We start from the raw sequence: 16,222 nt of genomic DNA on the forward strand, positions 1-16,222 counted from the left end.
CCACCTTGTCCCCTGGTCTAGACACACAGACGCACACATGCACACACGCACGCACGCACGCACCCGAACATACACAAACACAAACATGCACACAGGATCTCCATTGAGTTAAGTCTTAAATGGGATAGCTCAGCCAGTAGTGTGACTGAACAATTACCACAGATTGCTAAAACTTAGACTGTGTGCTGTGTGAAGGTGAGTGCAGCTGTCTACTTCACCTGCTGCTTGGATTTCTCTTCCAGCTATTGGATTTAATGTAGAGACGGTGACATACAAAAACCTTAAATTCCAAGTTTGGGACTTAGGAGGACAGACGAGTGATGGACAGTGCCTGAGGAACGATAGCCAGGAACCACCTTGTCCTCTGGTCTAGACACACAGACGCACACATGCACATACGCACGCACGCACGCACCCGAACATACACAAGCACAAACGTGCACACAGGATCTCCATTGAGTTAAGTCTTAAATGGGATAGCTCAGCCAGCAGTGTGACTGAACAATTACCACAGATTGCTAAAACTTAGACTGTGTGCTGTGTGAAGGTGAGTGCAGCTGTCTACTTCACCTGCTGCTTGGATTTCTCTTCCAGCTATTGGATTTAATGTAGAGACGGTGACATACAAAAACCTTAAATTCCAAGTTTGGGACTTAGGAGGACAGACGAGTATCAGGTATGTTCCAAACACCAGGTTGTTTTGTGGGATTTAACATTTATTGGTTCTTTTTAGGGCTGACAACAGTAAACCAAAATAAATCTGTTATTAATGAGATGGAGACTGCATTGTTTAAAATGTGCTAAAATTTGAAACTGCCTGTTTCCTCAGAGTACCCATTGAATTAAAATCTAAGGAACTCAGTTTTTAGATAATTTACTGGGTGCTATCTTAAGAGATTAGCAACACATGCACCAAATACTCTGCCTTCCATTAACTCAGTTGCTTGTTAAATTGCTTTTGAGTTCATGTCTAATTTTAGCTAATTTTACTTCTGAGTGTCATCAGAGATTAATGAGCTACAAAGTCACATTAAAATTTTAAAAGGTCCATTTCTTTTAAGAGATTCCTGGTTGAAGACTTATAAACTGTAATGATCATGTCTGATACAACTTTTTTTATGAGTATAGTTAGTGATTTTATAGGTGATGCATATATCTTCTCAGCCTGAAGTCTGAACTTATTTTGAAACTGTAATTTAGTATTTATTACTATTCTTTCAGCCTAGTTATACTGAGAGTGATGCAAGATATAATTCCCAGAGAAGCAGTACATCATTAAGACCCTGTCTTGAATCTGAGTGGGTTAGGACTGTTTTATAATCTTCTCCATCTCCCCATCACTGACCTGAGTCCTAACCTGTGAACTTACATGTCCAATTTCTTTCAAGTAATTATATATTCTCCATTTTTTAATTTTCTTTAGGCCATATTGGAGATGTTACTATTCAAACACCGATGCAGTCATCTATGTAGTTGATAGTTGTGACAGAGACCGGATTGGCATTTCTAAATCAGAATTAGTTGCCATGTTGGAGGTAAGAAAACAATTTTTTTTTAAAAAAATGTTTGTTTATTTGTTTGTTTTGGTCTTTATTTGAGATAGGGTCTTCCTGTAGTCACAGCTGGCCTGGATTTGCTATGGAGACGAGGCTGGCCTTGAATTCACAGAGATCCACCTGCCTCTACCTCCTGAGTGCTGGGATTAAAGGCGTGCACCGCCATTCCTGGCTCTTTATTGATTATTTTTATTTTATGTGTATGAGTGTATTGCCTGCATGTATGTAAGTGTACCTGTGTGGTGAGATGCCCTTGGAGGTCAGAAGAAGGCATCAAATCTCCTAGAAATAGTTACAGACAGTTGTTACCTGCCATGTGGATGCTGGGAATCGAATGCAGGTCCTTGGCAAGAGCAGTTAGTGCTCTTAACCACTGAGCTATCTCTCCAGCCCCTGGATTTTTTTTTTTTTTTTTAATTTTTTTGGTTTTTTTGTAGCCCCTGCTGGCCTGGAACTCAAGAGATCCTCCTGCCTCTGCCTCCCAGGTGCACCACTGTGCCAAGCTGGTTTAATGGAGTTTTGTTTTTTAATGTTTAAAAAAATTTAAAATATATTTTATGTGTATGAGCATTTTGCCTGCATGTATGTTGTGTGTACCATGTTTGTGCCTGTTACCTGCAGAGGCCGGAAGAAGGCATTGGATCCCCTGGACCTGGAGTTACAGCTGGTTATGGGTTTGTCATGTGGGTACTGGAAACAAACTCTGGGTCTTCTGTGAGACCAGCAAGTACTCTGAACTGTTGAACCATCTTTCCAGCTCACTTGATAAATGGGTTTTTAAATAAAACAGCTTTATTTAGATATGATTCATATGATATAAAGTAGCATTTCAAAGATAGGGATTAGTCACTTCCATTTATAATTCTTGCATTGTACAAGATTGTCATGAGGTTATTTACAGTATTAGGATTTGGTTTATCAGATCTTACAGAGATACAGTCTGTAATTACAGGTACATGCTTGTAATCTCAGTACTCTGTGAGGCAGAGGCAGGAGGATTGTGAGTTGAGGCAATTCTGGACTACTGTAGTGAATTCAAGGCCTTCCTCAAAACGAAGGCTGGGGGTGTGGCTCAGCAGAAGAGTGCTTATCTACCACAAGACCCTGGGCTTCATCCCTCCCAATGGAAAAACAAAACCTTACAGACCAAGAACTAGAAGTCAGATTCTGAGCAAATAACTTTTGTTTCAGTCAGCAGATTACGTAAAGTGTAGGTCTACTACCAGTGTGTACTGTTAATGTTAAAACATACAAATGCAAAAGCAGTTTTACCTTCCTTGTATACAAAAATAAATACTAGTAAGATAAATAAAAGGAAATTATTAACTATATCAGAATGTGTAAGAGAATATGCTTAAAATTTCTGGATAGGGAGAGTTTTAAATCAAACAATGGGGAGGATTTACTAAGGAAAGGTGATTTAGTTGTGGCAATCACCTTTATCTGCTGAGCCAGCCCTGCCCCCTCTGGAAAGATAGATTTATTTGTAACACAAAATCTCCAAAGTTGAGATATATAAACTATACAAACAGGAAATCTGGACTGACCCGAACTCATTTATGAAGGATTAGTGTTTTTTTTTCCTTTCTTTTTTTGAGACAGATCTTACCATGTAGCCCAGGCTGGCATCAAACTCTTGATCCTCCTGCTTCAGCCTTCCAAGCACAATTAGGTGTTCTTTTTTTTTTTTTGGTCTTTTTGAGACAGGGTCTCCCTAAAGCCTCAGCTTTCCTGGAACTCACTATGTAGACCAGGTTGGCCTTAAACTCATAGAGATCTGCCTGCCTCTGCCTCCTGAGTGCTGGGATTAAAGGCGTGTGCTACCACGCCTGGCACTTTAGTTTTTTAATGCTTCTTATTAGGATGTATTACCTCTATATAATAACGGTTTCTTTTTTTGGTCTTTTTGAGACAGGATCTCCCTGTAGCCCCAGCTGGCTTGAAACTTGCTATGTAGACCAGGCTGGCTTTGAACCCACAGATTAATGGTTTCTTTATGACATTTTTATACATGTCCATACTGTATTTCTATCATATTCACACCCCTTCCCTTCTCTTGTCCCTCCCACTCCTGTTAGCTTCCTCTTTTCTTTTCTTCCGGTGACTCAATGAGTTTTATTGGGGTTGTTTATAGGAATGTGGGTGAGAGTTTGATCACAGTAGCATGTAGACCTCACCAGTGGTTATAGGACTTGAAGAAAGTGTCCTTCTACCCCTATCAGCTGTCACCTGCTTATCATTCCTTAAGGATGGGTGGGGCCCCAGAAGCCTGTCCCTCAGGATTAGTATTATCTTAGTAGAAAAATGGAACAAAAGGCAATTTATGCTTGGTGTAGTTCACCACCTTCAATGCCAGTACTTAGGAGACAGAAGCAGGCAGATCTCTATGAGATCAAGCCCAGCCTGGTCTACATAACGAGTTCCAGTTCAGCCGGGGCTACAGGGCGACATCTTGTCTCAAAAAAAAAAAAAAAAAAAAAAAAAAAAAAAATTTTTTTTTTCGTTTTAGAAAAGGTAATTAATAGAAGAACATTGCTGATAACATTTGCTTTTTTATATACATAATAAATAAGCGTAAGATCTGTTTGGGAAAAAATATTACAGTTTCCAGTCCTGGGAAGGCTCTATCGAAGACGTAGACTTTCATGAGACAAGGTTTCCAGGCTGGCCTCCAATGCCCTGTATAGCTGAGACTGGCCTCAAAGTCTTACTAATGCTGCTTTGGTCTCCTGCGTGTCATTTACAGTATCAGCCACAATAACCTGTATAAAGATTGTTGCTTGGATTTCTTTAAGTTACCTGAAAGGAATCTGTTTAGAACTAGATAATAGCTGTGTGGTGTGTGGTACACGTGTACTAGTGTACAGTGTGTTTAGCCGTTCTTTGTTTTTGTTTTGAGACAAGATCTCACCATGTAACTCTTGTCTGGCCTCGAATTTAGAACTATGCCTGCCTCTGCCTCCCAAGTGCTGGGATTAAAGATGCATACCACACCATCATCAAGCCTAGTTCTTTTCTTTTTCTTTTGTTGAAACAAAGTTTGTTGTTGTTTTTTTTGGTAGGGGTGTGTTTTGTTGCTGTTACTGATGTTACTGGTTGTTTTGTTTGTTTGGCTTTGAGAGACAGGCTCTGTAGGGTCTGTGGCCCAGGCATTTCTCCTGTTTCAACCTCCTGAGTGCCGGGGTGATGGATATGAACCACTATGCCTGGCTGGAAAATTTCTTATAGAGTGAAGAAATATTCATAATTTAATATTTAGTTTTAAACAAATTATAGGATTATACATAAATGTAGCCTTAAGTTTGTAAATATTTACTAAGTAAATGAAATATCTGCACAACACAGTACTTGTAGAAACTACTAGGTTAACAGTGGTCATTTCTGGGAGGTAGGATTATGGGTGAAGCTTCTGTTTATACTACCCAGTAATTTTAAGTAATTTATAATGAATGTTCTATACTAATAATTAGAAAATATATTTTAAATGTAATATGCTTTTTGACATTTCTTTCTGAATTCAAGGATACAAACTGATAAAGGAAATGAAATAATTTCCATGTTATTTAGGAAGAAGAACTGAGAAAAGCCATTTTAGTAGTGTTTGCAAACAAACAGGACATGGAGCAGGCCATGACACCCTCAGAAATGGCAAATGCACTTGGGTTACCAGCCTTGAAGGACCGGAAATGGCAGATATTTAAAACATCAGCAACCAAGGGCACTGGCCTTGATGAGGCAATGGAATGGTGAGTCTCTCCAGCCAGGCAGCTGTGCATGGATATGGGGGAACCTCCTCTAGGACAGAGTTTTCCCTTTTCCCCAGTTGTATGTAGCCCACGATCCAGTCCTGCTTCAGCCTCCACACTACAAGGATCGCCACTTTGTACCACCACACCTGGCCTAGGATAGAATTTCCATTTTCTTGAGGATGAAATTTAGGTAGCAGCTGATCGTGTAGCTCCCTCGATCTTTTCTGACTGGACTTCATGTGCATCTGCCTTAATTTCAGCAGCACCTATGTGGTCACTAGATAAGCAGTGCTCTTCTTACCCTCTCCAGTTCCTTCTCCTTCAGGGATAAGGCTGAGGCCTCTTCTCATTCTCAAGTCTATCTCTGATCCTGCTGCCTTTCCATGAGTAAAGCTCTGTGCTCTTGTCACAGCTGTGACACAGAGTGACGCTTGTTACATTGGTTTGTAATTGTTGGATATGTGTATCTACTCATGAGCTTGAGGACAGAGATGAGTTTGTACAGTTGTCCACATGAAGCCCAGCAATAATAGGGCCTGGAATATAGATACATGGAGACCCAATTTGGTTGTGCATGCCTATAATCCGAGCACTCAGGAGATTCTGTCTGGAAAACAAAAACAAAAAACCCTAAACAAAATAAGTAAAAATTGGTGCTTGGTCTTTTTCTTCTAATCTGTTAACCTTTGTCATTTTAAGTACTTTGACATCACTTCCACCTTCAAATTTGTAAGTGTTCGTTTTATACTTGATAGTAAGTTTTGTTCAACTATTTCATTTTCTCTTTATAGGTTAGTTGAAACATTAAAAAGCAGACAGTAGTAACTCTGTCACATCTGCTCCTGTGAACCCAACTCAACGTCTCATATTCCTTTGGAAACAGATGTGCTTCTCGTGACTGAATGTTAGAACTGTGCTGGCGTATACAGAACTGACTTCAACATTTGGAATAAACAATAAGTATCTGGCGAGAGGGGTAACTTGACTGAATTACCCAAATGGTCTATGTAATGTAAACTATTTCTGCCTTGCTTTCTTGTGTTAAGGTATATATTGTATTTGTATGGAATTCTTACTCAAATACAGTTCTATTAAAGAATGCATATTCTTCCTTGGGGGGGTAGCTATTTTTAATTAGTGGTTGCATCTTGTTTGTATAACACTAAGATTTTAGCTCAGAATTTTCCCCCTTAAAATGAATTAAGTCCTTCCAAAGATTGTTCTCAGTGTAGTTTAGAAGCACAGCGTGCATAATACACTTTTCGTCTGTTTAACTGCTTAGTTTATATTAAGCTATTTAAGTGTTTGGTTATATAGGCATGAATATTATTTTGTTGGCTAACTTCACTGACTTCTATATTTTATAATACTTTATAGTTTTCAAAATTTTACATATATTGAACTGATCAGTTTGTACAGGAACCCTGCAGAGAAGCTAGGCAAGGTTGTAATGCCATCACTTTGAGAATGTGGACCCAAGGTTCTGATGTGTTGCTTTGCACTTGGCCCCTGTGTATAGTGAGATGGGAAGAGTGGTCAGAGTCAGGCTTTGTGGTTAGAAGCTTGTCTCATAAATTGCACTGTGCCTGAAAATGCCAACACTGGCAACACAGATAACCTTAACTCTAAGCATATGCTGAAGACAGCTGTGTGTGGTGGCACACACCTATGATCTTGGCTCTTGGGAGACAGGCACGAGGATCAGGAAGGAGTTCAAGCTGGGATACATGAGACCATGTCTCAAAAAAAAGAAAAGTTAAAGTAGTTATGCAATATTCAAAATAATGCTATATGAACATGTCTATACTAGTAAAACGATTAAATGATACAGTAAAAACAACCCCAAATGTCTATAGCTGATGAATTTACATCACAGTAAAAAAGAAAAAAAAATCACATGAAATAAACATTTTTAACAAACATTACAAAGATGTCTTTACTGTCTTCCATCATCTCCTTTTAATGGCAATGAAAATTGGTTAAAAAAAAATCTCACTGGTTCTATAGAGAAAAATTAAAACATTGCTGGTTTTAAAAATTAGGCATATTGCTAGACTATAAAGTTGTCTTCAGAGGAACTTTCCCATCTTCCCAGTCCACCACAGGATCTGCTAGAGTGTTTTCTAAAATGGGAGTTTTTTCATTTAAATAAATTGGGTAACCAGCAGTCTAAAAATTAAACATTGGTGGCACACACCTTTAATCCCAGCACTAAGGAGGCAGAAGCAGGCTGATCTCTGTGAGATTAAGGACAGCCTGGTGCCTGGTCTACATATCAGGTTCTAGGCCAGAAACAGAAGTGCTTCACAAAGCCCCTGCCCCACCTTATGTATGGCCTCTCACAGTGCTGAAATAGGTGTGTACCACCATGGCAGCTTGTGATTCTTAAACTTTTCTTCTTGTCCCCATTCCTAATTTGGTTTCTTTGAATTTCTCTTTAGAATCTGTTTTCCTCCAGGTACTGTTCTTCCTAATACAACTAATAAAAGTGAGTATACTTTTGATGGGCAAAGGATTTCACTTTTATATTAATGTTCCTAGTATCCGTATGTGTAGGCATTATATTCCATGAATAGATTCATAGATGAGGCTGGGAGATGGCTCAGTGGGTTAGTGCTTGCTATGCAAGCATGAGGATCTGAGCTTGATATCCCGAGTCCACATAAAAGCAAGGTGTGCTGAAGCATTCCTGTGATCTCAGTGCTTAGGGGTGCAGACCGGCAGGTGGGAGGTGCTGCTGGCCAGGAGATCTAGCTGAAATTGCAAGCTCCAGGTTCAGTGAAACTGTCTCAGAAAATAAGGTGAGAGTGCTAGAAGACAACACCCAGTGTGACCTCTGGCCTCCACATGCACATGCGCAGGCAAGTGCACACCCTGTATGCACCAAGAATATATTCCTAGTTGAAACTGTAGGATATAATAATATGTCTGCAATTTATATTTTAGTTTTCTTCTGGTCAATGGTTGGGAAATGGTAGACTAATTTACACCGAGTTTCTAGATTGACTCTCCAGGGGCTAGGCACTACCCCGTGGTTCTGGAACACTGGAGAAAATAGAAGTGGGAAGTAAGGTCCTAGCGGACAAGTGCCAGGTACACAGCCCGTCTTCTTAAGTCTGCTGATTTCCACTAGGTTATCACAGGCTGGAATAAGTCCTAGAGTCTTGATATATACACGATACATCTGAATATTGGTTTGTACAAGAAGCCTGGTAATAAGAAAAGCACCATACTTGAGATCACGAGTTCCAGGTGCAGCTACCCTTCAGAAGATGATCCCCTGAGTTTCCCACAGTTCTGTCACTGTATGCTATAGCTGTGGTTGGCTAAGTTGTGCAGTGTTGTGTTATTAAAAACAAGAGAAATTTACAGTGGTGTACTTACCTGTTTTCAATATTTTCACTTTAAATATAGGCTGAGGGCATGGACAGTACTGAATCTGTGGTTCATGTCCCTTGGGTCCTGGTGTGCTACACTTGGCACATTAGAGCTAAGCACTCAATAAATGTTTATTAAAAACAGTATCCCCGAGTGTTGTAATGTGTGCATCTTTATAATATTATTGAGGCAGGGTCTTGTTGTTTAGTCCTGTTGGCCTGGTACTCAGTATATATAGCCCAGTTGACCTTAAACTTGTGGTGATCCTCCTGCCTTAGCCTTCTGGGTGCTGGGATTATGTCTGGCTTAGCTTTTTTTTAAAATGAAAACATGGTCTTCTGAGATAGTCTTGCTGTGTAATATTTAGACTTAAGATCAGATTTTGAAGATGCTCATGCTTCTTATTTTGGCAAATTACAAAAAGGTGAGGGCTCCCCTGAGACACAAGACTACACTGTTTTATTTTATGTGTATACATGTAATTGCCTGCATGTAGGTAAGTGCACCTGTGTCGTGCAGTGCTCTTGGAGGCCAGAGGAGGCTGTTGGATCTCCTGGAACTGGAGTTAACGGACAGTTAGCTGCCATGTAGGTGCTGAGATTCAAACCTGGGTCTTCTGCGAGAACCACCAGTGTTCTTAACTGCTGAGCCCTCTCCAGCCCTACAAGACTGTATTTAAAGCAGTCACTGAGGTGCATGTCTGAACACCTGGTTCCTATACCACACATAGGTGTATGCCACATGCCAACCTCCGAACCCAGGATTACAGAGCATAGCGTTACAGTTTTGAATCTTGACTCTACTACCTGCATCCCATGTCTCCTTAGACAACTTGTTTGCTGAGCCTCTGCTTCATTGTAAAATACAAACAATTTTGAGTGTCATAAATATTATGGGAATTAAAATGTGTGCCAAGTGCCTAACAAAGGATGGAGTCCGCGTTGTCCAAATATATTGGAAGTGACTCACTACAGCTTTAGTTGTATGTAGTTAACCTTAAAATTACTAAGGTTTCAATGCAATCAACTAATTTCTGTTTTCTATTGTTTAGTCATTTAGGCCACACATAAGAAAAAATTTAAATTATGAAGTATTTGCAAATAAGCAAAAAAAAAAAAAACCTGACAGCATTGCAGTACAACTGAAGCCCCTTCCGCCACATGCCACGAGCTTAGACCCTGTCTGGAAATACTGAACTCACTCCCTTGTTTATCTGTGTGCGCACGTGTCTAGATCCTCATCTTTATTACACTGGTATTCTGTTTTTCTGTGACTTGCTTCCCCCCCAACCCTGGAGTTTCTGGGACTCATCTGTATCGATGTAACAAGGTCATTTTCCCTACCACATTTCTGTGAGTGAACGTCTAGACCTACCTCAAATACTTATTTATCCTCTGTTGAAGGACATTAGGATTCTTTTTAAATCATGTCTTGGGTCCCATGGTTCTAAATTTGTCTTAATAGTGGCCTGGGTGGGTTAGAGTGTACCTCATCTTCAGGTTCATACACAATGCTAAATTGTTTTCTAAAGTGCTTTCTAAGACTTCTATTATCCCACTAGGCTTCTTAACACTCAGTACTGTCAGCCTTATCTGAATGTCATGCTTGTGTTTGATCTTCATTTTCTTAACTTCTAATAATATTTAATACAGAAGTGGTACAGGAGAATTACCCCACATTAGTTCTGCTATTCTTTTACTTATGGTATTAGGAATAATGGTGTAGTTACACCCGGGGAGGTGGAGGTCCCAAGGCAGTGACTTAAGATCTGGTACAGCCATTATCAGTTGATGGTTAAACATTAAAGGATCATCATTTTTCTTCTCTTGGTACATACCTATTTCTTTTACCATTTTTTTCCCTACAGGATTACCTGTTGATTGATGGTTTATTCATTGTACAGCCTGGAAACTAATCCTAACAGTGGTACATGGAACATGCCATATCCTACCTCTAACAGTGGTACATGGAATGTGCCATATCCTACCTCTAACAGTGGTACATGGAACATGTCATATCCTAATGTGTGCCTTTTTATAAGGAGAAGCACTTAATTGGAATTTTTCACACATTCCCCTTACCAACAGCAATAGTGCGTTTATGTCTTGATATATGCAGGGCAAGCCCCTTATCCTATGCTTTTCTCAAAGCATCATGCTGTCGTGGCTATCCACATAAACTTTAAAATCAGCTTTTTTAGGTTAACAGGAACTTTTTTGGGTTTTTGCTTCAGTGTATATTCAACCAATGGAATCAACTTGGGAAAAGCTAGCATCTTATGATACGAAAGCTTCTTATCCAGCAACATGGCCATATATCTGTCTTATTTGCACAGATCTCTTAATGCCTTCTGACAAAATTCACATGTTCTTCACAATGGTATTACAGAGCTATTTATTCCTAATGCCTACTTTTTCTCTTTTAAATTTTCTTCTTGTGAAAAAGCTGAGCTTTAAAGCTTGCCAGTTAGTATCATATGCCTTATAGACAATCAAGATGCAGTGGTAGAATATTAAACATTTTTATTAAGAAATACAAGCATGATTACATTAAACCATATATTACAAATCTATTCCAAAGTTTAACTTTCTTTTTGACACCAGGTCTCACTAGTTCAGGTGGGCCTTGAACTTAATTAAAGCAGTCCTTTTTGCCTCAACTTCCGAAGTGCAAGGGTTATGGGTGTTGAACCACCACACCTGCCTTTCAAAGTTTAACTTCAAATAAAATCTGCTGGGATTTATTTTAGCCCAGGAATTCAGGTTTGGGGCCAGGTGAGACAGAAGTTCTGGGTCTAAGCACAGGAAACCTTACTCCACCACTGCTAAATCCTTCAGGCTGCGCGTTTTCTGTCTCTTGGCCTTATAGCCTGGACGCAGGAACTCTATCTTTCTCTTCTTTGCTTCACTTTTATTTTTATGTTTCTTCATCTTTTTCTTGGCAGCAATATCAGGATTGGTTACAAACTTGAAGAGAAAATAGAAGTTTTATATTAAAGTGCGGGTTAAAATCATCCAAATCAAATGTAGAAAATGGTGTCATTGTGTTTGCTGTTAAACTTGAAAGCAAGTACATGCTTCTGACTGAAAACACTGAGCTGCGGCTTAGAGCCCTCACTGCTCAAACCCACATCCCTTGGGGGAGAATGCAAACACACGTGCACACCCTGGAGAAAAGTGCTTTTTAAGCCAGCGAACCAGCCGGCAACAGCAGACTCACCTCCAGGGCTTTCCTCTTCTTCCGGAGTGCCCTTTTCTCACACGCCTGTTTCTGCACAGAGGCAAAGGCTAACGAGAAGCTCTCAAGCCCAACCAGCTTTTTGAGTAATTCTATGATTTCTTGGGATAGATTCTTCAGCAAAGGATCTAGTAACAGAGTAGGGATCAGAGGCAGTCAAGTGTCAAAATCAATAATGGACATTTAAACTTCGGTATCATGACTGTTATTATCTATGGCAGCTTTAAGCAGGAACCATAAATTGGCCTCTGTGCTCCTGAGATGGAGTGTGGCATCTGTAAGTACCACCTCAGCCAGGATGCAACAAGAAACTAAAGGCCATGAGGCCCATTTCCCAGCAGGCACTTGACGGAGACAGTAAAGCAACTCACGAACTTGACAAATGTTGGACTACCTCTGAACCTGCTCGCTCTGCAGATGTGGAAAGAGGAGATGGCTTGTCTAGCCTGTAAACCACAGGTCACAGAAGCCTAGCTGTGCTCAGTCCCCTCTGCTGGGGATGAGAGACTGAGCTTTGCCTCCCACCCTCCCCTGCTCCCTCTCCATGAAATGCAAATAAACCATAGATGTTTGGATTCAGTTTCAGGAGAGCTCAGGATATCTCTGTAGACTACAAGCACCAGGACCTTTCTGCTATTGAAACTCTAGTGCGGAAAACATTAGGCACTTAGAAGTGTTCCTTGACTCAAAGCCGACTAGGCTGTCAGGTCTAACCTTCACCACTGCTGCCTTTTCTGCCCTTAAGTAAGGACGCTTTCAAGATTATAGGGCTTAAAATACTCTTGGATTCACTTCATTTGTCTTATTTTAAACTATTAACATTTTTGTGACAGTCTCCCTATGTAGCCCAGACAAACTTCAAACTCCCAATTCCCCTGCCTCAGCCTTTAGAGTGCTGGGAATACAGGTGTGTACCACCATGCCTGGCTCAATATGAAGTTTAGGAACATCCCAAACCTGTCCTCAAGAGTAGATCATTAGGTTGAGCATGGTGGCTCACGCCTTTAATCCCAGCACTTGGGAGGCAGAGGCGGGTGGATCTCTGAATTCAAGCCCAGCCTGGTTTACATAGTGAATTCCAGGACAGCCGGGGCTACAGGAAGACCCTGTCTCAAAAACACCGAGGGGGAAAAAAAGTAAATCATCAGAGGAAGTCACTTTTTTGACGTGAGGAGTCAAAGAGAAAAGGACATCAACTCTAATGCAAATTGCTTGCTTGCCTGTCACTAACTCTTCTGGTACTTCACAACTTTTCTTTCTTAAACTCTACTAGGGAAGGCAGGTAAGAAAGAAGGAGACATCCAGGAGAGGTCAGAGTCCTCTTGGCAAACATTAAAGAGGATAGAGGGGGTAGGTTTACCTTGCTCTGAGTAGGTGCTGTTGAGCTCTCGGAACAGAGGAGCAATGATGACCGGGAGATAGGGCTTTACCCTGTCTACTCCTAGATCCACTGCTACAGCACCAAGGAACTTAAAGATGCACGTTCTCTGAAAGGAGAGGTCATTTTCACCACCAATGTTTCTGTTGAACATTCAGTCATGCAAACAGTGTTCATTTGCAAATGGAGTTCACTTTGTTTTAGGACAGATATTATTGCTGCAGTTCTAGTTTCAAAGTGGAGAGTCTCATTAATAACATTAAAATATGAAAAGATAGAACAAAACAAATCAGGCATGGTTGCTTATACCTATAAACCCAGGACTAGGGAGGATGAGGCAGGAGCATTGCTACAAGTTTCCAGCCAGCCTAGGGTATACAGTGAGTACCAGGCCGGCCAGAGTGACAGTGTGAGACTGTCTCAACAGCAACAACAGGACTTAGTCACCCTGTCACACCTTTAAGGGGTTCCTTGGTGAATATGCAGCCTCCAGTTTTGCCATCCGGGACAACTTCTGGATCAGCCACAGCAGTGTGGCTGCTTTGCTGGGCTCTTCCTTTTCCTCCCTGTCGGACTCTACCATCGCGTCTGCAGTGGCCTCACATTCTGTCACCTCTCTGGCCGTGGCATCTCTCCACGCCTCTTCTTCCAGGTCTCTCTTCTCTGCTTGTTTGTTCTCAGAATCCGGTGCCAATAAATATAAGACTTTTGCTATAAACAGTAAATTCTTAACAACCTTTAAAAAAAAGGATGAGGTTAGATTTTTGAATCTAACACAGATAAAACAGACATTCTACAAGTAGAAAATATAAACAAAAAGTGGGTATTGTGCCATTAAACGGACTGCAGCATTTTTGGTAATCAAATTATTCTATAAAGTGTATCTAAATTCACTTTCATGTAACTCATTCATTTGGCCTAAGTTCTGCCTTTATTTTATGTGTATGTGTGTATTGCCTGCATGTATGTAAATGCACCTGTGTCATGCAATGCCTTCGGAGGACAGAAGAGGCCATTGAATTCCCTGGAACTGGAGTTTTGGACAGTTGTTAGCTGCCATGTGGGTGCTAGGATTCGAACCTGGGTCTTTTGAAAGGACAGTGTTCTTAACCTCTGAGCCATCTCTCTAGCTCCCTAGTTCTACTTTTTAAAAAAGTTACAGATTAATAAGACATCCCAATGGAGATACCATTTACAGTTTAGCCTACTATTCTTTGAGCCATTCTATGTAGAAACAATATTAACTGGGCACTGATTAATTGCTTTATATCCACACTTCAGTTTTAAAAGGTTTTGCCCAGGTATTATTACCAGGAGAGAAAAAAGTCCCAAACCAAAACAACAACAAAATCAGAGTTATTATGACTCACACAAATACAAAGTGAGTGGTCAATTACGATTCAAAAGTCTTTAGAATTCAAGCCTAAGTAAGTACTTAATCTTGCCATCCACTGAACGGTTATTCATCCCTTCCCTGACTCTGCCACATCATGTGGCATGTTATTTATTTTTCTGGCTTTTTTTTTTTTTTTTAGATAAAAATCTCACCCTGTAGCCCAGGCTGACCTTAAACTGGTGGTGAGCCTCCTGCCTTAGCCTCTCAAGTGCTGAGATTACAGGCATGAGCGACCATATCTGGCTAGAATTACAAATTATAATATGGCAGTACACAAACCATTTTTAATGATGGAATGATTTATCTGCTTCTAAGGACAGATAATTCTCAGACCACACTATAAAATGCTGCACTTTATATTTAACTTTAAACTCAGTATCAGATCTTACTCAACCAACCAATCAACTTTTTAAACGCTATCCTCCCCAATGTCATCGTTGGGAATCCTGAGTTCTATCAACATAGACCACAAGTTGACTAACACATACACATAAATGAACATGTGTTGGGATGTATGTCCATTTTATCAAACATGGTTAAAAGCAAAAAACAAATTTAAGCTTAGAGTGTTGGCAGAAAGAGTTAAGCTGCTTCTATTATATTAGGATTACAATCCTTACCTGTTCTCCTAGAGACTGATCTAAGAATTTGGAATTCAACTGATGGCAAGAGGCTAGAGAGATACTCTTCATCTGAAAAGAAACAGATTAGTGGAAATAACAGTATGTTCATTGATTAGCAAATAATCATAACAGGTGGGTGTGGTAGTACACATCTGACAACCCAATACATCAGGAGGATGAAGCCAGAGAATCCCTGTGATTCAAGGCCAATCTGTGCTCCACAGTAAGTTCCAGCCCAGCCTTCCAACATTATGTAGTGATATTATATAGTGAGATAGTGACACCTTGTTTCAAAAATAGAAAGACTAAGCTTTAAAAGCACAAAACCTAACAATAATAATTGTCCATAATACAACAAATGCTTGAAATTCTGCTGTGCAGGACCTGTATTCACATGGAGAGAAAGGTTAGTGATCATAGACTGTAACTGCTTCCTTCTGCCTGCCCTAAGCATTTCAGTTTAAAGAAATACAAAACTCTGATGCCCTGGGGTGATATTGGTAATAATCTCTTATAGAGGAGAATTCTGCAACAGGTCACTAACATAAAATTGAGGTTTTAACCTCAATTTTTAAATTAAAATACAGTTTCATACAGAAAAATTCACTTTTAATGCAACTGACACTAAGATGTTTGCACATGCATTTCTAATCTGTATATATCTGATTACTACTAGTCACAGTCAGTTACTTTCTGAGCGCCTTAGCATCTGAGCATGGATATTAAGTTATCAGGTAGATTTCAATGGTAATGTTTTCCACATCTACTAATTATTAAGGAGCAAATTTTTATGCTTTGAAGAATTCTTTTTTAATTAAAAAAATTTAGTAACCACATGATTAGAAGAAGCATTTCATTACAGCTTTAACATATTCAGTAACACGCTCCAGAGCAAGGATACATCT

At 40.0% G+C, this 16,222-nt stretch overlaps 2 protein-coding genes across 2 annotated transcripts in view; one reads left to right on the forward strand and one right to left on the reverse strand.

Annotated features, from left to right (window-relative positions):
- Arl1 (ADP ribosylation factor like GTPase 1) overlaps positions 1–7,230 on the forward strand; it is a 10,829-nt gene extending 3,599 nt beyond the window's left edge. The window contains exons 3-6 of the mRNA XM_008832625.3: positions 595–676; positions 1,424–1,535; positions 5,124–5,302; positions 6,097–7,230. Of these exons, the coding sequence (XP_008830847.1) occupies positions 595–676; positions 1,424–1,535; positions 5,124–5,302; positions 6,097–6,127 (404 nt within the window). The 3' untranslated portion in view covers positions 6,128–7,230. The remainder of the gene's footprint in view (positions 1–594; positions 677–1,423; positions 1,536–5,123; positions 5,303–6,096) is intronic.
- A 3,959-nt stretch (positions 7,231–11,189) lies between these two features.
- The window catches only part of Utp20 (UTP20 small subunit processome component), a 113,016-nt gene continuing 107,983 nt past the window's right edge, over positions 11,190–16,222 (reverse strand). Inside the window, exons 58-62 of the mRNA XM_008832626.3 lie at positions 15,315–15,386; positions 13,756–14,034; positions 13,281–13,407; positions 11,903–12,048; positions 11,190–11,649 (exon numbers count right to left, since the gene is read on the reverse strand). Of these exons, the coding sequence (XP_008830848.1) occupies positions 11,494–11,649; positions 11,903–12,048; positions 13,281–13,407; positions 13,756–14,034; positions 15,315–15,386 (780 nt within the window). The 3' untranslated portion in view covers positions 11,190–11,493. The remainder of the gene's footprint in view (positions 11,650–11,902; positions 12,049–13,280; positions 13,408–13,755; positions 14,035–15,314; positions 15,387–16,222) is intronic.

The sequence above is a fragment of the Nannospalax galili genome, unplaced genomic scaffold (assembly GCF_000622305.1).
Source record: "Nannospalax galili isolate Female #2095 unplaced genomic scaffold, S.galili_v1.0 scaffold415, whole genome shotgun sequence".
NCBI classification, from domain to species: Eukaryota; Metazoa; Chordata; class Mammalia; order Rodentia; family Spalacidae; genus Nannospalax; species Nannospalax galili.